The sequence below is a fragment of the Rutilus rutilus genome (genome assembly GCF_951802725.1).
Source record: "Rutilus rutilus genome assembly, chromosome: 18".
Classification (NCBI taxonomy): Eukaryota; Metazoa; Chordata; class Actinopteri; order Cypriniformes; family Leuciscidae; genus Rutilus; species Rutilus rutilus.
The window spans coordinates 23,904,835-23,931,160 of NC_140231.1; the positions used below are offsets into that span (position 1 = coordinate 23,904,835).

The following is a 26,326-nucleotide window of genomic DNA, read 5'->3' on the forward strand; positions in this document are numbered from 1 at the left end:
GACTGATGCTGTTGAAAAGAGACTGGCAAAAGCCCTTTAATTTGCTTGCTTCCCAAACAGGCAATTTCCTCAACAATGGACTCAACACTAATGACACTGTTCATGCGCTTTAACCAGAGGCATCTGAGAAATGTGTCTTCTCATTGTCAGGTGCTTTTAGGGTCAGGTGGATAAATCAAGCATGCCACTTTCTGAGCGGTGCCAAATAGAGAACACAGCCTTTGTTTCAATCTCAAAAAAGCAAGTCTGTATTTTACTCACGTATAAACCTTTCATCTCCAGTACTGTTTCTCCTCTGTTAATGAATTTAACCCTTATGTATATGAGACAGGTTACTGTTTTATGTTTTAATGATGTATAGTAATTTCAAAATGAATGCCTTATATTCCTTTAAAAAAAATTATTGAAAAAGTGATAAAAAAGTTTTTATAACCCAATTATTCTGAATCACACTATATATGTGACCCTGGATCACAAAACCAGTCAAAAGTAGCGCGGGTATATTTGTGGCAATAGCCAACAATAATATTGTATGGGCCAAAATTATAGATTTTTCTTTTATGCCAAAAATCTTTAGGATATTAAGTAAAGATCATGTTCCATGAAGATATTTTGTACATTTCCTACCGTAAATATTATAAAACATTTATTTTTGTGAGTGAATAGCAACACAATCGCGAACATAAATGGTCAACTTTAAAGGTGATTTTCTCAATGTTTCGATTTTTTGCACCCTCAGATTTTCAAATAGTTGTATCTCGGCCAAATATTGTCCTACCCTAACAAACCATACATCAATGGAAAGCTTATGTATTCAGATGATGTATAAATCTCAATTTAAAAAAAATTGACCAATGTGACTGGTTTTGTGGTCCAGGGTCATACATATATACATACAATGTGTATATATATATATACATTTTCAAGTAATTTATTATTTGAATATAGGCTATTATATTGCATTTTTTTATTTATAAAATATTTGACATGATATCAGTTTAATCTGTCGAAAATATAATATAGGGGTTAAATGGAACAGGTGCACTTTAGAAACTGGCTTAAAATCACAAATAATAAACAAGTAAGCAGGCGGACACGTATTTAATAAAACGACTAACAAAATGTTAACAGCATATTATTACCTTATCCAACTGTTAGAGAGGAGGGTTACTAGCCTATCTAAACCTCTCCTGCTAACCCACATCACTGAAAACCAATCCCGCTCTCTACCCACAGTCTCCCCTCTCGCGACGGAGCGCGCCAGAGGAATGGAGGGCTGGGTCACGTGATTGCCGATGAACTTGCCACCCCAGCCCCTGAAAGACAAGTGTAATTTGAAGAAAAGAGAACAAAGAAATCAGAGAGTATAAATCCCTCGGCTAGTCCGCGCTTGGTCACAGTAAAGCTCGACAGACAGACGCGCGCGCTCGTCTTGTAAAGTGTCCCGCGCGCATGCAGGTGGTGCGTGCGGCTCTGAATCACAGCAGGATGATGCGATCTGCACAGCTTGTCGCTGCAGTCTTATACTGTTCAGTGTGCATTCATTCCCTACCGGTTCCAGACGGAAACAGCTACAGGTACAACAAACCTGCTGCGGTGAGTGATTTTAAAATCATTTTAAGAGACTATATATATCTATAGAAAATAGTAACAATTAACATAAGTAACTTGAAATAAAGAAATACTTAAAAAAAAAAAAAAAAAAGTTGAGTCGCAAATATTGACATATAAGCCTCTGTTTCACTGTGAACAAGTAATTAAGTTTTTTGGAACATGATTTATTACCCGTTTGTTACCATTCACCTGTTTCACAGGGATCTACACAAGATATGCTAGGCCTACTACAATAAACAAAACTTGTGTAGATGAGAAAAGAAGGCAATATACCTCTGACCAGCAGAGATTAGTTTTTGTTTTGTTTTTATCACAAAGCTCATTTACATTATAGTTGCATCAGTGAAATGTTTGGCAACTGTACAAGTTGTAACAGTGGAGATTAATATCATCTACGTTTTTTGTCTTTGAAAAAGCAAAATTTTGATTAGTTGCGTTCACATTTTATGCTGCTACCAGTATTCTCTTAATGTTCTTTATTTAGGTATTTAGTTATTTATTGACTTGTTTTACTCATTTACCAAACAACTCATACACCTTAACAATCTAAAGAGCTTGTCTCGATTCTATTCTATTGGATTCTATTCTATTTTTATGACTGTGCCATCGAGAATTTCGTTGTAAATGTTAATAAGTGTAGTTGAGCATATTTGCATTTGTCTAAAGGGTGGGATATACTATTGGAATGTTGTTGTTTTTGTCAGGTAGTGTGTTTAGGTCAATGAGTCAGTATGGCAGTAAGTGAAAGGCAGCGTTTTGTGTGTGAATGCACCGATTCAAACTGGCTTCCAAAAACACCATAACATAACGTCTAAGGGTCTAAAACAATTTATAATGAACCTTAGCATAGCCAAGCAAATATTTAGTTAATACAATTCTTATTTCTGTTTAGAAATGGAATAATAGGTTAATTTACATTTATAAATGAACTCACTTCAACCGCTCCATCAGATGCCATTTAGGATGTGGTGCAAATGTTTGATTTTGGATTATTATTATTATTTTACATATAGCCATTGTTAAATAAATTCACTGCATTTGCATTAATTTGTCAGTATCATGCCTTTGAATCCATATAGCTAAATGTTAAACTTTAGAACCAAACCCTGCTCTTTTATGTTGAATTGGTTTCAGAAAAGATGTTTAACTGTCCTGTAGTCTTTATGGTTTAAACTTCTTGCTGATCCTCGAAGAACTAAAATCTGGCTATAAGAACTTTGTTTTGCACAAAGAAAGAGAGGGCTTGTAGGGCTTAGAGGAAGTGGACAAAGAAGAACTACAGATGGCTGTTGTAACCCAGTTGGCAAATATCCATACAGAGATTTTTCCAGGGAAAATGTCGGGCTAAAAAACACATATCTATTTGAAACTGTGAATGAAAGAGCAGAAACGAGTAGTTGTAACAGGGCGGAGAACAACTGAACACTGTCTTTGTTTCAGAATGCAAAGCATTACCACAAAATGACAATGAAACATTGCATGCTGTCAAAGCATATGGTTATAAAGAACAGCTTCCTTTTATTGTATGTTTGTCTTGACCCACTTTGCCAATCAAATAGGAATGGCACCTGCAATCAAACCAACTCCAGCCGTTTAAAAAAAAAACAGTGTTCATGTTTGAAAGTAGAGAGGCAGCTCTGATGCGGAGCATGTGCTGTCAATTTGTTCTTGAATGTTGACAAAGCGGGAGCAGGAGATTATGCAGGCAGGGACAAGTCATCTGGTACGCTGAGCAGGATAACAAACCCTGTGTTTGCTGACAGAGAGGAAAATGGAAGGATCCAGATAGCTACCACTGCATTTGTTGACCCCCACTGAGAAAAAGAAAAGCTGATGTCCTTCTTTAAGGCATTGTGCACGCATCACAAGCTCCATGAGAACTGCCAAAACATTATACAACTCAGTCAACACACTAACCAAACATGACTAATGTGCAATCCACAGGGTTATGCCAAATTCTGAATTCCCTTTCAAATCATGAGCTAGAATTGGAATCGAATTGGCCACACAATACAAGGAAGTTTGATTGGAATTTGAGAAGAAGATTTTCATCCATCCATCCTCTTTAAAATTATCTATCTATCTATCTATCTATCTATCTATCTATCTATCTATCTATCTATCTATCTATCTATCTATCTATCTATCTATCTATCTATCTATCTATCGATTGACCGACTGACCGACCGACCTTTCTATCTATCGTTCTATCATTCTATGGCACCGGTCTATCTGTCTGTCCATAAGGCCTATAAACTCTCAAACTTCAAGGATTTTTAAACCTTCTTTTTTTTTTCTTCACATTTTTAAACAAGTCTTTGTCAAGCCAACATTCAAAATTTGTCTTGACAAAAGTTTGTTATATTATTTTCTTTGAATTTCAGTTGCATCCAGTTTCAAATTCTTGAATTGCAATTTAATACGTGTTCTCAATTCAGTTCTGAATCGGTCTTTGATAGAACCTTTGTAAAATTTTAGGGAGAGGAAAGGAAAAGATCTTCTTACCCATTCTAGGCACCCTTGTTAATCAGCACCAATTATTTAGTTTTGGTTATCCTTATAACTCAGTCTCAACATATGAGAAAAAAGGACACACAAGGTTAGAGAGGGTCGAGTCTATAGGTCAGGGTCATTTGCAACACAACACCTGTGGAGCGGTTTGGTTTAGCTTTCTTGCCCGTAGGCTCACATGAGAGCATGATTGACACCAGAAACCCTGATGTACCTGGTTCTGATTCAAACCCCCATTTTCTAGCCACCTTACCTTTAGCTCTAGAAACCTCTCACCAGCTGTTTCCTATCTCTACTGAAATTAAGAGACAAAATAACTTATGCTCTTGAAATACCTTTATTTCAAGTTAATGGCTGCTTCTGGCAATACATCAGATGTGATATCGGCCAGTCGTTCCACGTGGAAGCGAAAGAGTTGACAAGTGGAAACCATTAAAACATTTATAAGCACTTGCATTTTCCCTCCCTAGACTTGACTTTAGAGTAGACACTGATGGTCTGCCTTGGATGGACTAGGCTACACTCTTTTTGCATGAACATCTTCAATCAACATCTTCCTTATCCTGTTCCTACTAAACAATCTTCCTTTTCAGTGTAATCACTTAACTTATGTATACAACCCCAAAAGAATGCAGATCTCTGGAGGTCTCTGCATGTAAATATTTACCCTAGTCCGATTTCCTCTGGTTCGTTCATTATCTCTAGTTGTGGGTTATTTTAATGTGCCAGAAAATGCCTGTTATAAGCTGGAATTTCTTGTTTGTAATTTTTCCCTGGACAATGGCATGCTTTAGAGAGACAAAGAGATAGAGCCAGGATGTTTGTATCATAGTTGCACTGGAAATAAATAACCAAGCCAGAAAAGCAGGATGATAGGAAATGCTGTTGGCTGTATTTTTAAGGCTTGCTGAGTCATTAGTAAACAGTCATCCGAATGTAGATAGGCGTTTGAGTTTGTTTTGGAAACGCATAATGTTTGGCTCCTGGTGCCGGCTGTGCTGATGAATGTAAGGGATCTGTCAGGAGTTGGTGACATCATTCAGATGCCCCATAGAGAAAGATTCGGCTACAAACAAAGAGGTTATCCTCAGGAACCCTATAGAGATGGCACGATGCCAGGCACGCCATCTCTCTCTAAACCTTCTTCTTGCACTGACATGTCAGCTCTCTTCTTCTGGATTTCCCCGTCGGCTCAGGATCTCTGTGTTTTGTGTCAGCATAACATACTGTATCATGTTAGAGTTTTTACCCACTGGCCTATTGACCTACAGATGCACATGCTGGTGGTGAACATGGCGGTAAACATGAGCAGTGAATTACATTTATGCCGAAATGCAGCCTAGTTGATTTCATTTACATTAAAATGATTCCCAAATGTTGTATATTTGATATTATAAATGGAGGTGTTAAAACTAATAGTTCTTCTGAATGGTTTAGAACATGCCAGATCTTCCCGCAGGCACAAATGCCTGATGTTTGAAGGTGTTACTACCGCTTAAGGTAAAATAATTCCCAGTTGTTTTTGTTTCTCAGCTGATGAGAGGCATATATCTGTCAGGAAGGTATCATAAAAATGTCAAAAATGTGCACAACATGATGAGGTTTGGAAAAAGAGTTTTGTTTTGTATGGCCGCAGTGGTAATTCTGAAGCCGTTTCAGTGGGCTTCCGAATGGACTTCCATTTTCACGTTTCACTACATGCAGGTGGATGCTGTAAAATATGCCCAGACTTGAGGAATGTCTGGTTGAGAAAATGTTCTTTAAATTGGGCCTATTGTTAAAATGAGATGTGTGCGTGTTGGGGTAAATTGTTGGCACGATCTAATATTAAAAGTAAAGATTTCCCAGCACAGTCCCTCAATAGTGCAGTAACATTTAATCTTTAAGGAACAGGTCACCAGCTCACCACACCAATTTTGGTTTTCATTTTTGGAGCTTGAAAGATGTGTATGAAAAATGATAAGGTTTGTAAAAATTCTCCTTTTGTGTTCTATGAACACATCAACAGGTCTCAGTTTAATTTAGCTCTTAGATCCACCACAATTATGGAGCAGTGTTTCATAAGATCTAATTATAGATTGATAGTTGGGATGTTTGTTGGGAAAATAATGATGTTCTGGCTGCATGCTGTTTCTTACGAGACTTGGCTTTGAGTCTGTGCTTATAGCAGTTTCAGCTGATATAATATACACTTATGTGTCATTACATCAGCAACCTGATCCATCTTGTTTGCACTTAGCACCTCCACCTTGTATAACATACTGATAGCATATTATGAAATGTGATAACAAAATTGGATCATAGAGTTCACAGTATTTCTTATAAAGTTTATGTACACTACCATTCAATATAAGATTTGTTTTTTTGAAAGAAATTCATACTTTTATTCAGCAAGGACACATTACATTGATCAAAATTTCACAATATTATGTTTTTTACTGTATTTTTGATTCAATAAATGCAGCATTGATGAACACAAGAGACTTCTTTCCAAAAAATGTAAAAAATGAAATAAAAATAACGACCATAAACGTTTGAACGGTAGAGTACTTGGAATTAAAAATTTCTAGAAGGGGAAAAAACATTGGCTGTCTGCTGAGTTTTGGTTTGAAATGGGAGTATGCGTGTTTACTTTGGCCCAAGGGGTCTGTTTTATTGATTTAGGCCTTAACCTTTGACCTTTGACTCCCGTTGAACCTGAGACACCCGGGTGTTTTTCTTCCACCTCCGTCGCTCTCTAAGTAGTCTTGAGGCCAGTTTGTCATTGCTGAAAGGTTTGACTGCTCTACAATAAACAATCTTGACTGTTGTACAAAAAAACTTGCCTGTCTCCAGGTTGTTTAGAGACTGCTTAAATTACATGCTTTCAACATGTATGACCATTTAATGATGGTTCAGCCCATGGAAAGTCCATGCACACTCAGCGGATTTGAGAAACAAACTGAGAGTAGATAAAGTGTGGTGAATTCTTCACTTCTATCTGTGGAATTTGTGCGGTTCCTCATTGCCGGGGGTGTGGGGTCATGTTTTAGCAACGCTATCAAGTTCACATGTCAGTGGATTTTTACCAAGGTATTATGTCTCAACTTGCTAAATATTTGGTTGTTTTTCCTTTTATTTGTTAGAATTTGTCTTGATTTACACCGTGTTCTAACCAGATGCTACGCAACAAGTGTCCAGCAATAAGCAATTTGTCACTTTGCACTGAATGGGAAACTGTTTATTTGTAGCCAATCAGATGATATTTGATGTTTGATGTATAGAGTGCTGTAGGGATTACATATTTTTTAGGCCAAAACCCAGAAATTAGCATTTACGCCTTTCCAGTTCCATAGCCCTGAAGTCAATGTGGTTTTTTTTTGTTGCTAAATGCTTGAAATAAAGTCTGTGGTGAACACAAGCTCAAGTTATTTTCATGTCTTATTCTATGACATAAAATACATCAGATTTTGTAAAAAAAAAAAAAAAAAAAAATTTTTTAAAGGTGGTTGGCAGAGGTTGTCGTGATATTAAACGTCATGCACACCGAAAAGGGAAACTAATCTACTCAGTTCGCTTTCACAGGTTCGCTGTGTTTATAATCACGCTCTTGCAAACTATTCTAACTCAAAATTTCAGGAAATTTTTTTCTGAAATAAAGTTTCAAGTTCAAGTTTCAAGTTTGTTTTTATATATATATCACATTTAAAAAAAGCAAGCACAGCTGACCAAAGTGCTGAACAACACAAAAAACGACAAAAGCTCACAGTGAATTGAAAGCCAAGGGGAAAAAAATAGTTTAAAGAGGCGATTTAAAAACAGTTATGGACTGTGCCGATCTGATATACGCCGGAAGGCTTCAAAATAAAGACTTAAAGAGTTGACGGAAGATTAGTGATGGTGACTTTGAAGTCATGCGACCATTCATTTATAGCCTATAGGTTTATATATTTTTTTACTTCTGGCAATGTATTAAAGGCTTACATTTTTTTTAAAGTTGTGTTAATTTGTGAAGATTAAAGTTGTGATTAACAACTTGTGATTAGTTGTGATTAGTTGTGAACAAGTTGTGATTAAAGTTATTAATTTTCAAGATTTTCAATGATGGACAAAACGTGCAATAATCCAATAGACAATGTAAAGATCCTAATGTTTTTTTTGTCGAAGGAACCAGGGTGATTCTATCTTATGGGTTGGCCTACAAAAATACATAATCTCGGCAGCAGCTCTCTATAATGTGGAGCATGCTTTTGAACCAATGAGATTTTAAAGTGGGCGGGGCAAGCCAGTGCAACAAAAAAGATACAGAGAGATTAACTGTCCTGTCATTCATTCTTTGTCGTGGTCACAAGATTTTATCCCTGGTCGTTTTACCATTTTGTTACGACACAGTGTTAACTGAAGAGTTGTCATGAATTGCTTGTTGTCTACAGCAAATGAAGTCAAAAACATGAAAAAAAAAAAACATCCACGGCCACTCATTTTTATTCACTTTAAAGCCACTCGCTTCAAATAGTAGTCCAACCTGCTCTCTGTGATAAAGAAACACTTAAACAAATGGCTTTTTTTCTTTTCAGACATGCTGCTTTATATTTCTAAATGTTTTATGGTTGTCTAAATATGTCTTTACTTAAATGACAGCTTTTAAAAGACTTCTTATGGCTACGAGTGGCGGAAGGATTTTTAAAAGCATTTAAAAAAAAAAATAGTTCACCCTATACCACCCCTGGCCTCTTAACCATGCACAAATTAGAGAGAAGTAGGTATAGAGAAGGAAAGCGAGAGAGAGAGAGGGAGGGAGGGAGGGAGGGAGGGAGGGAGGGAGAGGGAGACACAGCTGGAGTAGAGAGGTTTGGGGAAAGAGCGATATTGGGGCAATCTGACTTTCCCTTCAGGCAACTAACCTCCCAGTCCATTAACATAACTATTTCCTTGGAATTTGGTTGAGGAAATTGACTGTGATAATGCTTCTTGCAAATTATCAGTGACGTAAAACCAACTGCAGCCTGTATAACTATAATTTGACCGCTCCCAATGTAGCCAACAATGTAGCCTTATTTGCCCCCTCACCTTACTGTTTGTCCAACCAGAACACCCAAGCAACCACCAAGCAACACCTTAGAAACTACCCAGAACACCCTAGCAACCCAAGCACCCAAGCATTTTTTATGTACGATTATAGTATTTATTTAGAATTTTATTATCTTTCTATCAGCTTTTTATATTTTTTTAATATTTTTTTTACAAATAAAAATTTGTTTAATATTTTTTCGTTAATATTTTAGTTTATATCAAGTTACATTTTAATTTTAGTTTAAGTTTTAGTAATTTTGTATTATTATATTTTGTATTATTTTTTTTATATTTCTATTTAGTAATTTTTTATTATTTCAGTTTTAGTAGTTTTAGTTTTTAAAAAACTTAACCTAAAATGAGAAATGTTGGCAACAAACTGAAAAAAAGAAGTTGAAGTTAATAAGTTTTTCATCTAACATTATTATTATTTTTTTTTTTTTAGCCATTGTTTTATTTAATCTTTTTCAGCTTAGAAACCACTCAGAACAGTGTTATTTCAGTATTATTTATATATTTTGAATTGCCATTTATTTTTATATTTTAGTTTAAGTTGATATTTTTAGTTATTTTAGTTTATTTTAGTTACATTACATTTTTAGTTTAAGTTTTAGTATTTTTGTAATTTTGCCATTTTTATTAGTTTTTTAAAAATATTTCTATTGAGCTTTATTTTATTTTTATTTTATTTCAGTTTTAATTTTAGTAATTTTATTACTTCAACTTAAACTTGATTTTTTTTCTGCAAGTTGCTAAGGCAACATTCCTAATTTTCATTTAGGTTTAGCATCTTTCTATTTCAGCTTTCAATTAACAGAAAGATTTGTAATAGTTTTAATTAACAATAACAATACTGATAGCATCACCTTAAAAACCACCCAGAAAAAGCAAACCGCAAAACCAAACCAACCCATTTAAATTGTGTAGCATCTAAGAATGAAGGTGTTTCTTGTCAAAGGTGCATTTGATTGACAGCTTATGTTTGTGTTGACAGGACTGGCCTCAAAAGACCCATCACCATGGCCTCAAAAAGATGAACCAACTTCATTATGTTCAGGATACCCTGAGTGAAGACTCTGGCAATAAGAGAGTGCACCCACACTCGGCTCTTCCCAAGAATGACACTGAGTTCTGGAACAGGCCTCGTTGTGGAGTCCCAGACTACCCATCAGAGAAGGGAGGGAACGCCCTTCATTACTCAACCCACAAAGTAGGTTTGCTGGGGGGCCGTCATCGCCGAAAACGCTTTGATTTGTTCGGAGGACGCTGGGACAAAACAGACCTCACATACAAGTAAGACTTGCACGGATGGTGGTTGCGGTTGTATTTGGTTGCTGTGTCTACACTTATTGAGATGATAGACATAAAATGAATGAAACATAAAATCGTAAATGAGGGAAAACAACTTTGATGTATTTGCCAACGCACCATTTTGAGCCTTACACAACAAAGGCCTCACTGAGGCAATGATATGGCTTATTTTTAGTATTCTAACTTTAGTCAACACACATCTGACTGAATCTATTCATTAAGGTTTTTTTTTTTCTTATTAAAGTGTGTTTTTAAATGAAATATTAGCTTTTTAAGGCAGAAATACAGTATTTTACAGCCCACACAGGAAATGCTAGAAAAATAATTCAGAATGTTTCTCTCTTCACATTTCCTATAGTTCTTATCGGTTGTAAAGAAGACCACACACTCATTCCAGCATTACACCCATTTAATTAGAAGCAGTAAAGTAAACTGTCTCAGACCCGGGACTGCATGGCTCCAGAACACAGCTAAATACCAAACCCACTTTGATTTAAAACAGTTAATCATTTTCTGAAACGCACACACACACACACACACACACGTTTTTTCATGTTTTATGGGGACTTTCAATATAATGATTTTATACAACCTACTCTATCCTATAAACCTACCCATCACAGGAAACTTTCTGCATTTGTACATTTTCAAATAACATCATTCTGTATGATTTATAAGCTGTTTTCATCGTGGGGACCAAAAAATGGCAGAACCACACACACACACATGGAGAGAGAGAGAGAGAGAGACAGACAGACACAGGTGCTATTCAAGTCAACTTGAATTTGATTGGTTTTTAAAGGGATTGTTCACCCAAAATGAAAATTACTCTTTACTCACCCTCATGTCATTCCAAAACCTTTCTATCGGAAAAGAACATATTTTGAAATGGTCTCAAAATGTCTTTTTTTTGTACATACAATGAAAATCAATGCTGTTTTGAATGTCACTGGCTTTCTTCAAACTATCCTCTTTTGTGTTGCACAGAAGAAATAAAGGCAAACAGGTTTGGAATGACATGAGGCTGAATAATTGATGACAGCACAATGCATTTTTGGGAGAACAATCCCTTTAAAGGGATAGTTCGGCCAAAAATGATATTTAACCCATGATTTACTCACCCTCAAGCCGTTCGAGATGCATATGTCAATCTTTTTTCAGACGAACACATTTTCAGTTATTTTAGAAAACGTCTTAGATCTTTCAGTGGTTATAATGTGAAGCTATGGGGTCCACCTCCTTCAAGTCCCAAAATGTTCATGCATCCTTCACAAAAGTAATCCATCCGGCTCCAGGGGGATAAACGAAGGCCTTCTGAGTGTAATCCGTGCGGTTTTGTCATAAAAATATACATATTTAAAACTTTATAAACGAAAATAACTGGCTTCCGATAGCGGTCGACGCGCGCACGTAGAACGAACGTGACAGCGCAGCCAGAGAGCAGAGCAAAACAAAACTCTACGTTCGTTCTACGTCACGGCGCTTCCTACGCTACGTCCTACGTCCTATGCCAGCATCCATCTCCGTGAACGCGCGTCGACCGCTACCGGAAGCCAGTTATTTTCGTTTATAAAGTTTTAAATATGTATATTTTTATGACAAAACCGCACGGATTACACTCAGAAGGCCTTCGTTTATTCCCCTGGAGACTTGAGGACTTGGGACTTGAAGGAGGTGGACCCCATAGCTTCTCATTATAACCACTGAAAGATAAATAACTGAAAATGTGTTCGTCTGAAAAAAGATTGACATATACATCTCGAACGGCTTGAGGGTGAGTAAATCATGGGTTAAATATCATTTTTGGCCGAACTATCCCTTTAAGAACCCTTTTTGATTTACATGATGACCTTACTATTGTGGTTGTCTGCTCACCACTTCATGTTTTGACTGACTTGCCTCGTACTTCTTTGTCTAAGATGGTTCCCACCGGACAGGATTCCTCTGTAATCTCAAATCAGTAGATCAGGAGAAGATCAGGAGAAGATGTTACATTTCAGAGCACTCATGTGTGTTATTACGGCAGCGGAGCCCAAATGCTTCTGGTTTTCTGTTCAGTGCTCAGCGGGGGGTGAGATGAGGGCCCAGACAAAGAAAACCAGGCGTACAACCATGATTAAAACTGCCCCTTGATTTATGGCCCTTCCCATAAAATATCACAGCCCATAAATCTCCCGTGGTTCTCCATCCAAATCAACCAACTTTGCTGTAGGGCAAACTTTACGTCTGCATACTGTAGAGACGGAAGTCTTAACAGAAAAATTGTCTTTTGGGTAGCAGGGAAGTAGTGACAGATATTTTCTTCCATATTGTGACATACAGCACTACATTATCGGAAAAGGAAACCAATTTACAATAGGGTCTTGGATTTACCCATCGGTTATTTATTGGATGGAGGCAGATCTGAATGCAAGCTTTCTGTCTATTGGAAGAAAGAAGTGGGATTTAAACATAAACCATCAAGCATAAATCATCAGAGAAAAGTCTGTCGTTTTACTGGAAGATCGAGTTATGATATTTTAATAAAAAATGATAAGGTCAATAAAAACGAAAAAACATATGCATGGATGAACTGGTCGCATTGAGATCATTGAGGTGCATTTAGAAAATAGACGGTTCCAATGATTAACGTGAAATTTCCATTTCATTCCGACTTTAAAGTGAAAATGAAGAATTTTAATATTGGTCCATCCCTGGCAAAAACATTTTTTTTGTCTCAGTTGATGTTTGGCTAACTGGGTTGAGCGAGACAAACCTGACCGTGTTGCACCCTGAAAATGACCATTAGATTCCTTCCCGCCCGAAATCGTGTAATTTGTAACCTAGATGCTGCCTCATCAGAATCTGATGACAAGACAGCAACACACACACATACCTTATCCCCAGCATACCCCAGTCAGCACCATTCTAATGCTGTGCCACTATGTGCTGTCATGACTCACGTCTCTGAAGGTTGTTTATGAGCTATAGCACCTCACTGTCCTCTGTAATTTGTCCCCTCACTTAATGACGGACTGTACATGTGCACAGTGAGCTCAAAAACACCAAACCCCGTCCTACCCCCACTCCCACGCTTTCAATTGAGTTTCTTTACTTTAATGACTGTTTTAATGAGTATGTGTTTCTCATGTCACATGTGTGCAGTTTTTTGGGGTCTGAAGTAATTTGCATCTTAGGGCGTTTTCAGACATATCGTTTGCTTTTTTCCGAAACAGGGACATAATTTGTTACAATGTTGCATTTTCTTCCTGGTTCGGTTCGCTTTCACAAGGCAACATTTCAAAGCGTACCAAAATGTGTTTATGCAAGTGCAAGTCACATGTGAGTAAAACTGTCAAGATGGATTGACATTCACTCCACGGGTTTATTGTGGTTTCATCTGTAGCTGTTGTGACACTCGCAAACACTTATGAATGCACCCTTGATTCCCGCTCTGATTGATAAATCAAACTATTTTGCCGTTAAAATACTGTCAGGTAAGGCACGCAGTGAAAAATGAGTGCTGTAAAGGCGTGGACGCAGCTATTCTTGTGGCTGACCTTATTGCATATGCATTTGTAGGAGTTTCCCTTTCCTTTTCGATTGCCGTGTTCATATATGCCTAAACGAATCAAACTAAGGGAGAAAACACACCAGGTTCCAGGGCAAAATGCTATGAGCCAGGAAAACGTCCTTAGGGTGTGAAAAAACTAAATAATACCTTTTGTCCTTAATGTTCACACTGTCATTTTTAAGACAGAACCTAAAGATAAAAAAAATAAAAAATAAAACGTATTTTGCGACGGAACTTAACAAACATCCAAACCTATGCTGTGTTCTGGGCTAAATGCGCTCATTGTATGTGCATACGTATATAATATTTTGACCATCTGGAAATTTGTGAAGAAGCTTATAAGCTTATAAAATGTGCAAAGTAGTCAAAACAGTGGCAGGAATCCCTCCATCACACACACAAGCAAAGATCTACTGCAATGAGATGGCGGTTCAGGTGCATGTACCGAACTGTGATGGACATTGTAGCTCCTAGAAACAAGGTATGATTGAGCCTTCTATCCTTTTTTAGGGTTGCATCTTGTGATGTAATGTCCTGTTTTTGCTTTGTTTAAATGACTTTGGTCCGTGTTGCGTTCATATTTCAGTCGAACCGCACGACAGTTTGCATGAAAAAGGTGGGTCTCGATCGCTTGTTTGGTCTGCACCAGGGTTTGGATGGCAGTGTTCACACTTATTCAAGTTAACCTCACTAACAGAGCAATCGCACCAGAGTCTGTTTTAATCGAACCAAACCTGCCAAGTGTGAACACACTCTTAGGGTGTATTCACATCTGTCTTGTTTGGTTTGATTGAATCCAACTTAAGGTCGCTTCCCCTCTTGGTGTGGATCTTTTGGCTAGATGTGAATACAGCAATCGCACTCGGGTGTGGACCAAACAACCGTACCGAGATCCAGCTGAAGAGGTGTTCTCTGTCCGGTTCCAAACGAACTCTGGTTCGAAAATCTGTCCAATGAATGGATGACCTTAGCACACGTGAGGTTTTGTTTACAAATTTTGGTTCACTTGCAAAAAGGGCAGTGTTAAAGCGAACCACACCAAATAAACAAAAATCAACACTGTCCGGACCAAAGCAAGTGAACTAGCGGACTTTCCTGGTGTGAATACACCCTTAAAGTCTAGTGTAAGTGGATAATAATGAACGACACCTGTGCAGCGAGTTCCATATGGAGGCCTCTTGTGGTCCCCTGGGGGTCCCCAGACCCCAGTTTAAAAACCATTGACTATGTTTTTTGGGGCCACTGTAAAAGTCACTAGTCTAAACCTTGACTGTAGTAAGACTCTAGAATTCTAATTGGAACAGTGAATATGGCAGGACATTTTTTTTAATCCACAGACTACCACACTGGGCTCTCTCCCACTGTCATAGCTCCTGTCTGGGCTTGCAGACGGCAGAGGCCCCACGATCTAAGATGGTCTGTGGCTCCAACATGCAACCCCAGAGCGATCCCCCGTCCCACAAAGCTAATAATGACCAAAGCATGAAGGTGTCCAAGCATGAAAACAACATAGAGGCACCAGTCACTATAGCTGCAGGTCAGGAGCTAAACAATACTTCAGATGTGCTGCTTTAAAACATTTCATTATTTTTTTTAATGAAATGCACCAGAGGGAAGCTTTGTGGAACATGATACAGACTTGTGGTCCACCAGTTTAAATGCGCTCGGTGGGGATTCAGCTTGTGAAAATAAGCATGCATGTCTCCATCACTCAGCAAGCTTTATAATGCAGGTCGTCTTTCATCTGAGAGAAGTTAATCCTCTGGGCTCACTCCATGAGGGATGAAAGTAGCATTTTCATTTTTAAACAGCATTCAAACATCTTAGCTGTTTATCAAGAATAGAAAGAACAATTGTTTGTTTTTAGGAGGAAGCAAATCTAATTCAAGGAAGAATGCTACTAAAGCCTCTTCAAAAAAATTGTCACTAGTGCAGTCTATTGTGAATTGTTTTGAATTAAGATCTTGTTAAATGACAAGAAACAAAAGAGTGGAGAAATATGATGCTATGTATTTCTACAATGCTTAAGCACTTAAACAATCCTGGATAGGGGTGCCATCACTGTCACACACTGATCAAGTATCACATTTGTTTTGTGATTGTGGTCAGAGAGCATAGTAGTAGTGGGTATCGTGCCTAACTAGGCAAACATTCAGACTGTGCTTGACTTTTCCCACAAGACAGATTCTGATCCAGTTCCTTAGTTCACCACCAAGAAGGGTAACAAACATGTTTAAATAAAGGGGATTATGGAGGTCATGCACTTTCATCCAAATGGGTGATCTGTTATGAGCGTTTATGAGAGTTTGCGCTCGTGTTACAGGATCATGCGGACCCCTTGGCAGATGAGTTTAGAGAAAGTCCGAGAAGTGCTGCGGGAGGCACTGCAGGCCTGGAGTGACGTCACCCCTCTCACCTTTACTGAGGTCATCAGCGGACGGGCGGATATCATGATCGACTTTAACAGGTAAAAAAGAAGAAGTTGTTTTCACTGTCCACTGTGTGCCTTGCATGTGTCAGAATCCATGATGACCTCACTGCTGATGTGTTTAAAGGGGTCACAAACATTTTGTCATTTAATTTTTTTCACTTGAGGTCCAGTTAAGGAGTCTTGCATCATAATGTATGCATGAACATTTTCCACCCGGATTGTTGTTTTTTATTGCACCTTTAGGGGTATGTAAATGTACTCTGTTGTGATTGGCTAACGTCCTTGAATATGTAATGAGCTTGTTTATGGGGAGAAATATTTCTGAATAAGTCATATTTGCAGCTTAATTTCAATAGTCTTATATGTGACCCTGGATCACAAAACCAGTCATAAGTCGCACAGGTATATTTGTGGCAATAGCGTCAAAATTATCGATTTTTCTTTTATGCCAAAAATCATTAGGATATTAAGTAAAGATCATGTTCCATGAAGATATTTAGTAAATTTCCTACCGTAAATATATAAAACATTTATTTTTGTGAGTGAATGCAGCACAATCGTGAACATAAATGGACAACTTTAAAGGCGATTTTCTCAATGTTTCGATTTTTTTGCACCCTCAGATTCCAGATTTTCAAATAGTTGTATCTCGGCAACCTATTGTCCTATGCTGACAAAACCATACATCAATTGAAAGCTTATTTATTCAGCTTTCAGATGATGTATAAATCTCAATTTAAAAAAAATTGACCCATGTGACTGGTTTTGTGGTCCAGGGTCACATATTATCTTTTTGAATTTGGAAGAAAAAGCTCTGAAAATTAGCCTACAGAATGTTTCATAGTCCATGAAACTCTTATTTTAAAAAGATTAATACAAATCTGATTTATGTTATGACCCCTTTAAAGTTTGCAAGTTGCATTCCAAGAATCATCAAAGACAATGTTGCAGTGAAACAAATAACACATTAAGCAACTATTCAATTTAGCTCACTTTCAATTTATATTCTAAAAATCTGTATTTTATATAATGAAAACTGTTTTTCTGGCTCTCATTTCACTGAGCTTGTAGCACCACATTGTCAGTTGAGAGATGTGTGTTCATTGACACAAAGAGGAAAAGTTTCCACTTCACTAGTCAAACATAGACGCTTTTCATCTCCTCTAGGAGTGGGAGATTAGAGAGGGTGTCGGTTTAGGATTATAGGTTGAAATTTTACACTGCACGTCCATTCATGCACGTGTGTTACGTTTTAAATTCCCATACAAGAAAAGTCATAACTCGGATCACCCGTGGGGTTGAGCTCTGAATATGGACACGGAACACCGCGGCTCAAAATCAATCCCACAATTTCTTTCTTTTTGAAAAACTAACCTGAATGTTATAAAGCATGACTTTAGTTGGTTGCAGATTACTCACCACCTGGTAGCATAATAAACAATTTGGAGTAGAAACACAATAACTGTCATTAAAAATCTGAGGTGTTTTACTGCTTTTTACACTACACACCAGACCAATATAAATGTCCTCTTTTTCAACAGTGTATTTTGTTTTGCTCAAGCCAGTGGCTCTCGCTCCCTGCAGCGCTTCATTTTCTCAGTTTGCAAACTAAAGTCCATATAAAAACTTGGATTTCTATTAAAGCACGGATATACAGTCATTGTTTTTCTGAGATACACACGTTTGAAGCTCCAATGAGGGATAGCGCTTTTCTTCAAAGCAGAGTGAAATATCTAGATCCATCTCGCATAAAGCAAAACATCTGGGTCGATTTGTGTAGTTAAGTGTGGAGCTCTAGGCATGCCAATTTCATTTGTTCTAACTCAATCTCAGATTCCATCAATGGGATAGCAGTTGACCGAACATTTGAGGCTTTTGTTTTTGTATTGAACGTTTGTTTTAGCCAGAATAGTGGCCTTCTTTGACCTTTCAGGTCTACAAGATTTAAAGATGTATGATCCTGCAAGGATGTGCGTAATTTAACCTCCCTACATTTCACAATGGAAAGTTTGGTTTATCCAGTACCATTCAGCCAGGGTGGAATTTGGCATTCCATTAAAAACAAGGGAATCAGGAAAGTTACTGAGGTGTGGAAGTTACAGTACTATAATGTGGAACAGTTGCACGGTATTACAGCAATGCCTCTATGCAGGCCATTATTCTCAACCATTCCGTACGAAGTGTGCTTCTAAAATGATTTTCAGTGATCAGCTCATTAGGCATGTTGATGAAATAAGAGAATGAGAGTCATTGGTATTGTCCTGTTGCCTGAGAGACTGTGTTTCACATTCAGGTACTGGCATGGAGACAATCTTCCTTTTGATGGTCCAGGAGGAATTCTGGCTCATGCCTTCTTTCCCCGAACGTACCGGGAGGGAGACATTCACTTTGACTACGATGAGTCTTGGACAGTGGGCAACAGTATGGGTTAGTGAGAATCCTGGTTCATTTGGTGCCCTGCACTGTAAAAAAAAAGACGCTTTTTTCTCGGTTCTCTAGAGATGGTTCTTTAGAACTAGAGAAAATATGCTTTTGTAACAATTTAGCATCTTTATTCAACTGCTCAACAAAAGGAAGTTTGAACAACTTTCTTGTGCATTTAAAATATTTCCATATTTCCAAAATACCAAAATGTCCATTTTTACTGTGCAAAAATGCTTCCAAACGAAGTCCAAGCAAATATAAGCCCAGCCCATATCCGAGCAACACACTGTAGTGGTGTTTTGTTTCTGACTGAATCAGTGTTTTTTTAATCATTTGAGTGAATGCTTAAAGGGCTCAAAATAGAGAGAGCTTTGGTGATAACTAAGCTAATATTTAATTACTACAATAGCATTTTCATGCTAGAAATGACGTCAGAAGTGGAAAACATTGGTTTTCAACATACACAATATTTTCAGATGCCATCTTTATTTTTTAGCTCATCTGTCACAGAATGGATCATTCAGACAATCCTTGATCCTCCAAAGGCAACATTCTTAAGCTTTCGGACGCAGCTTGAAACTTGTTTTGTACCTGAATGAATCGAACTAATCGGTTCAGAGAATGGTTCAAGACTCCCTCATAAAGCCAGTCACTTGTTTCGAAGGAATCAGTGTGTTTGAGTGAATCAGTTGAATCACTCAATGATATTTGTCAGAAAAAAAAAAAAAATTATATAGTATATAGAAATGACCCTCTCTCTCTCTATATATATATATAGTATATAGAAATGACCTTTTCTCTCTCTCTCTCTCTCTCTATATATATATATACATATTTTAATCCTCTTTCTTTTTACTAGGTACTGACCTCCTCCAGGTGGCTGCTCATGAGATTGGTCATGTTTTAGGATTGCAGCACTCCATGGAACTAGGCGCAGTGATGTCTCCTTTCTACACCTTCTCCTACCCGCTCCAACTGAGTGAAGATGACAAGCGTGGCATACAGTCCCTCTATGGATCCAAACTTTCGGATGATAGAAGGAAGAAGGAAGAGAGACCTCCCAAAGTCATAGAGACCAATGAGATTGAAAGTACAGTGGTGAGTTATACAGTATGGCTGATTCTGTCTGATCTTGGGAATCTAGGCAATCCTTAATATTTTATATTTATTTCCTATCTTTCCAGCCTGATGCTTGCCAAACCGACTTTGATGCTGTATCCATGATCCGAGGCGAGCTGTTTTTCTTTAAGTCGGGTTATGTATGGCGGATCCGTGATGGTACACTCCAGGCTGGATATCCTGCACTGGCATCCAGGCACTGGAGAGGAATCCCAGGCAGCATTGATGCTGCTTTTGAGGACAAGTCTGGAAATATCTGGTTTTTCCAAGGTAAATTGTCTCAAAATAAATTAGACATACAAAAGTTTTGGGTGGGTACGAATTTTATTTATTTTTTTAAGAAGTCTCTTATGCTCACCAAGTGAGTTTTGTACAGTAATATTGTGTATTATTATTACAATTTCAAATGGCAAAGCTGAATTTTCAGCAGCCATTACTTCAGTCTTCAGTCACATGATCCTTCAGAAATCATTCAAATGTGATGATTTGCTGCTCATGAAACATGTCTTATTATAATCAGTGTTGAAAACAGTTGTGCTGGTTAATATTTTTGTGCAAACTGGGATTAACAGAATGTTCAAAATAACAGCATTTATTTTGTAACACTGTAAATGTATTTATTGTCACTTTAAATTTATTGTCATATCAAATTATTATGACCTTGCTGAATAAAAAAGTATTTCAATGAGTGAGTGGAATGAATGAATGAATGAATGAACGAATGGTAGTGTATGTGGAAAATGATGGATTCTGTGGTGGTTTCTCATGGGAGCACTGGCGCCAAAACAATTCATTAAGAAATTGCTCTAAGCAAACTAGATCTTTTAGCATGATGCAGTGTAAAATTACTCAAAATAAATTTGACTACAAGAGAGATCTGGAAATAACCCTAGCAAATAACATTTACAAATAATTATCCAACAATTTTGATCAAGAAGATAATAGAGAAAGAGACAGACTGAGGTGGGGTATGAGGGAATCGGCTAACTATGTGTTCTGGCATATTTCTCTTCACGTAAACAGTCATTTTCTGGTAGAAGTATTTGTGCATACTGCATGAATTTGACTGCTTTACATGGTTATGACAGGAGTTGAAATATAAATTGTGGTATGGGATATGGACAGGTTTAATATCATGTACCATTTTAAGTTTTGCAGCTATACATTTGAAACTGTATATATTTTTATGTTTGTTAGTTTATCATTTGTTATTTTACTTTGATTTACAATGCAAATTTATATTAGCTTTTATATTTGTTATATCATGTCACAGATGCTGTGATGTATTAAACCCCTAACATTCCTATAATGTTCCTTAAATATAAATATATAAATCCTGCAATCCCAAGCATGCAATTCTCCAATTCCAAGCATGCATTTCATGCATTGCACTTTATAATCCAGATATCCTTTGGTGCCCTAATAATCCAATTACCTGAGCAACCTTAGCAGGGGTTCAAGATGAATGGAAAATTCATCAGCCGCTGTTTAATGTAACTTCTCTCACCCACTATTCTCTCTGTAGGCCAGAGTTACTGGGTGTTCGACGCAGAGCGGCAGATCACAGGGCCGGACTCTGTACGCCGACTTGGTCTAACGGTGAACGACATCCAGGCAGCCCTTATGTGGGGGGAAGATAAGGCCCAGAAGATCTACTTCTTCAAAAAAGGAAGCTACTGGCGATTCAACCTGAAGGAAAACCGTGTAGACAGCATCCACCCTCGCAGCATGAGAGACTGGAGAGGCATACCCAGTGACATTGATGCTGCTTTCCAGGACCGATTCGGTACGGTTGTCACTGAGACATGGACTAAGTTTACATGCGCACCAATAATGTGTTTTTTCTTTTTCTAATAATCAGAGTTAAGGACTTAAAGGGATAGTTCACCCAAAAATGAAAATTCTGTCAGTAATTACTCACCATCATGTTGTTCCAACCGCGTAAGACCTTCGTTCATCTTCGGAACACAAATTAAGATATTTTTGATGAAATCTGAGCCTTGTCTCACTCCTCCATAGGCTGCTAGGTGGCCCAAACTTGCTGGCCCAGAAAAGTTATTAAAGAGATCGTTATATAGTCCAAGTGACTACAGTGGCTCAATCTTAAGTATATCAAGCGACGAGAATACTTTTTGTGCGCAAAAACAAACAAAAATAACGACTTTATTCCACTATTCATTTCCTTCTCTCTGGGCCTCGTAGTGTTTTTGCGCTGCGCGTCTGTGTTATCCGTCATCACGCACCACACACATGACCAGCATCGGCCAATAGTGAGCCTACGTGGTGACGTGTGACACAGACGCGCTGCGCAAAAACACTACGCGAACCAACTAGAGGTCGAGAGAGAAGGAAATGAATAGTAGAATAAAGTCGTTATTTTTGTTTGTTTTTGCGCACAAAAAGTATTCTCGTCGCTTGATATACTTAAGATTGAGCCACTGTAGCCACTTGGACTATATTAACGATCTCTTTAATAACTTTTCTGGGCCAGCAAGTTTGGGCCACCTAGCAGCCTATGGAGGAGTGAGACAAGGCTCAGATTTCATCAAAAATATCTTAATTTGTGTTCCGAAGATGAACGAAGGTCTTACGCGGTTGGAACAACATGAGGGTGAGTAATTACTGACAGAATTTTCATTTTTGGGTGAACTATCCCTTTAAAGGGTTAGTTCACCCAAAAATGAACATTATCCAGTAATTTACTCACCCTCAAAGCCATAGGTGTATATGACTTTCTTCTTTCAGACAAACACAATCGGAGTTATATTAAAAAATATCCTGGCTCTTCCAAGCTTTATAATGGGAGTGAATAGAAGCCCATAATAGAGCAATCCATACGGCTCCAGTGGGTTGATAAAGGCCTTCTGGATGCGTTTTTGTAAGAAAAATATCCATATTTATAACTTTTTTAAACTATAATCACTGGCTTCCGGTAACGGCCGTCGGGTCAGAGTTCACTCTTCTGCCGGAACTAGACTCACGTACGGCCGTTACCGGAAGCCAGTGATTATAGTTTATAAAGTTAAAAATATGGATTACTTTTATGATGGATGGATGTGCTTTTTTGGGCTTTAAAATCTGTGGTACCATTCACTCCCATTATAAATCTTGGGAGAGCCAGGATATTTTTTTATATGACTATAATTGTGTTATAGAATTATAGAATTGTGTTTGGCTGAAAGAAGAAAGTCATATACACCTAGGATGGCTTGAGGGTGAGTAAATTATGGGATGATTTTTATTTTTTGGGTGATTAACCCTTTAATCGCAGTAAGATGTTTACATGACATGAGTGAACTTCTTTACTCATGTTTACATGCAATTTTCATTATTCACAAAAAATAGTGGTTATTTTTACCACTGTTATTCCCATACCTCACATACAGTAGCTGTGTTACTGGTTTTAATCTACAAATGTCTTCATTACAATGTTTTTGACCATCAATACACTTTATTATATTCATGTCACGCAACATTGTCAACATGAACTCGGTTTCTTCAGCAACCCAAAAATGTAATACCTTTACCACTATGTTTATGAATCTGCGCATCATCTGTACGTCACAAGCACATGCACACTTTGGTCAGAATGGAATAGATGCTATTAAAATGTTTACATGCCCGTATATTGTGATTAATGCCACAAATTTTACTATGATTATAGCCACTGTGATTATGAGATTACGTAATTTGATCTAGGTATTGTGTTTACATGAGTCACACACACTCATTCACTCACTCACTCACATCACAGTTGTTATAATACGTTGTATTGCCTAAATCTCATTATAAACACATTATTAGGGTGCATGTAAACGTAGTTTCTTAAATGTTTTTGAAATTTGAAAGTTTTTAAAGTCATTCTGTTTCTTATCTCGCCACAGGCTTCGCCCACTTCTTGAGAGGGAAGCAGTACTGGAAGTTTGACCCAGTGGAAGTCAGGGTTCTGGAGGGATACCCACGATATATTGGCATGGATTTCTTCGGTTGTTCTGCAGCCCTGTATCGATGAATCATGGGTGCAACTAGGCATAACTAGCAAATTAGTTTCTAATTTGTTCATCTTTTTCACACACCTAGTGCAACTAGTACCCCACAAACAGTTTTGAATCCGTCAAGCTCAAGTGTAGTTTTTCGAGCAGGGTTATTTTTAAAATCAGGTAAAGTGTCAGATATGCAGTCTCCATATCTGACCACTGGATTAAACACTTTTCTGTGGTTTCAAGCAGATACTGTGTATCTACTCAGTCTGTCACTCAAGATGCTACATCTGCGCCACTTAAAGGGATAGTTCACCCAAAAATGAAAATTGTGTCATTACTTACTCACCCTCAAGTTGTTCCAAACCTGTATGAGTTTATCTTTTCAACACAAAAGAAGATATTTTGAAGAATGTCGGTAATCAGACTTCCACAGTAGGAAAAAAGATTCCATGGAAGTCAATGGGGGCTACCAACTGTCTGGTAACCAACATTCTTTAAATTATCTTCTTTTACGGTCAACAGAAGAAATAAACTCATATAGGTTGGTAAATGATTACAGAATTGTTATTTTTGGGTGAACTATCCCTTTAACCATATACGGAAACACATTGACTCTCATCTCTCAGGAAAAGCAGTAAATTCTGGCCTTAAAATATTTTTCGTACGTATTGTGTAATTGATTATTTATTTTTTTGTATATTTTTTGGCAGTATTGATAGCGTTAGAAAAAAAGATTTTTTTTAACAAACCATATTGTGCCATGCCATTAGATAAATTATTTGACAAATTTAAAGAATTTTATGGGTTAAAAAACAGTTACATGCTGTTGCTTACCATAGAAGATAATTGTGCCCTTAAAAACAAGCAAAAAATAAATAAAATAAAAAACATGCATTAACTATAATGCACTTACAATGGAAGGGTTAGTGATTTAACTAACTTGTAATTTCACTTACAAGTGATTCCTAAGGGGGTTAAAGCAGAAAGTTACGCTAATAGAAAGAGTAATTCCTCCATAAAAATGAGTTTTTTTGAGTTGTAACGTTATCTAAATTGTTCTTTTTTAGTGGTGGGAATGCGTGGAAGAACTGGTAATAGACAGCGTGTCAGGTGCTGTTGCTAAAATGTGTATTAAATCTGGAAGGTTCCTTAATGCCCTAAATATTTCAAAATAAAAGTCCACATATTTACTTACATTAGCAGTTTAAGTTCAGTGGCACTTTTAGGTGATATATACACACATATAGGTGATACAAATTCTGTTACCAATGTTTACTGGAATTTGTAGATCTAGCTGAACATTTTTTAAATTTTGTTTGTTGAAGTATTTAGTGCTCTTCAAACCGACAGCGATTTCATTCATTTTCAATGAGAAATGGCAATTTCACAATGGTTGTCAGTGTGTGTAAAGGACTTATGAAGACCTCTTCTTCAGTTGTGATAATGTCTATGTTACAGTGCAGGTCACTGGTGCACATGTTGTGTAATTCCAATCAAACTATTTGCATAGTGGGGCTACTGAGGTATATAATCCTTATGGCCTGGGCAATGATGGCTTTGATCTAAGGAAACTGTACACTTCTCATTCACTGTTACTATAATTTTTGACATGTAATCAGTTCTTTCTCTTGTTATTGTTTTTAATGATCCATTTACTGTGTAAATATTTTGTAAAAAGAACTGTATTACATTTCCAGCTCCAATAAAAGCCTCTCTTTGTTTATTGTATTCTGTCTAATTATCTGTTGTCTTGGCTCCTTTCAGAGATAATTTGATAATATGAATAATTAAAGGTTCTGCATAGAGCTTTTGCTCCTAAATGACTTTACAGCTTGTAATATTATCAGTGTTTGTGTTTTTCTTAAACTTCGGCCACTTTTATGATTTTTATGAAACTAACAGATTAATTTTGTTATTGTTTAGGAGAATAACATATTGGAAATTATTCACTATGCCTTCATTATTTTGCAACCTGTTTTTTTTGTTTTTTTTTATATATTTTTTTTACTCTTGTCCTTGACTCAATCCATCATAAATATATTTTTTTAATTAGTCAGCTGCAAATATGGCTTGACCCCAAAAAAATTCGAACAAAAGGTGGTTTACAGTAGTATCAGATGTATTTAAAAACATACTAAAAGTTTACCAAAGTTTGACTCCAAGAAAGGCCCCATTTTCAAAATGGCGGCCGTCAGGACCCTTAAAATGACCATTACTCCTTATTCCTCCTAGACCAGGAATACTGGTGCCAGATACATGTTTGGGCCATGTAATTTTCTAATTAACATATTTGCATGATAGATAAGTGATTACAGTACAATTATATAT

General features: G+C 37.2%; 1 protein-coding gene across 1 annotated transcript; it reads left to right on the top strand.

Annotated features, from left to right (window-relative positions):
- The first annotated feature begins 1,200 nt into the window (after positions 1-1,200).
- On the top strand, positions 1,201-25,733 carry mmp11b (matrix metallopeptidase 11b). Its single transcript, XM_084387009.1, has 8 exons — positions 1,201-1,596; positions 10,172-10,470; positions 16,365-16,508; positions 18,766-18,899; positions 19,756-19,994; positions 20,081-20,285; positions 21,541-21,801; positions 23,900-25,733. The coding sequence occupies exons 1-8, from the start codon at positions 1,453-1,455 to the stop codon at positions 24,025-24,027; spliced, it is 1,554 nt and encodes a 517-aa protein (XP_084243135.1). The 5' UTR covers positions 1,201-1,452; the 3' UTR covers positions 24,028-25,733.
- The last annotated feature ends 593 nt before the right edge of the window (positions 25,734-26,326 follow it).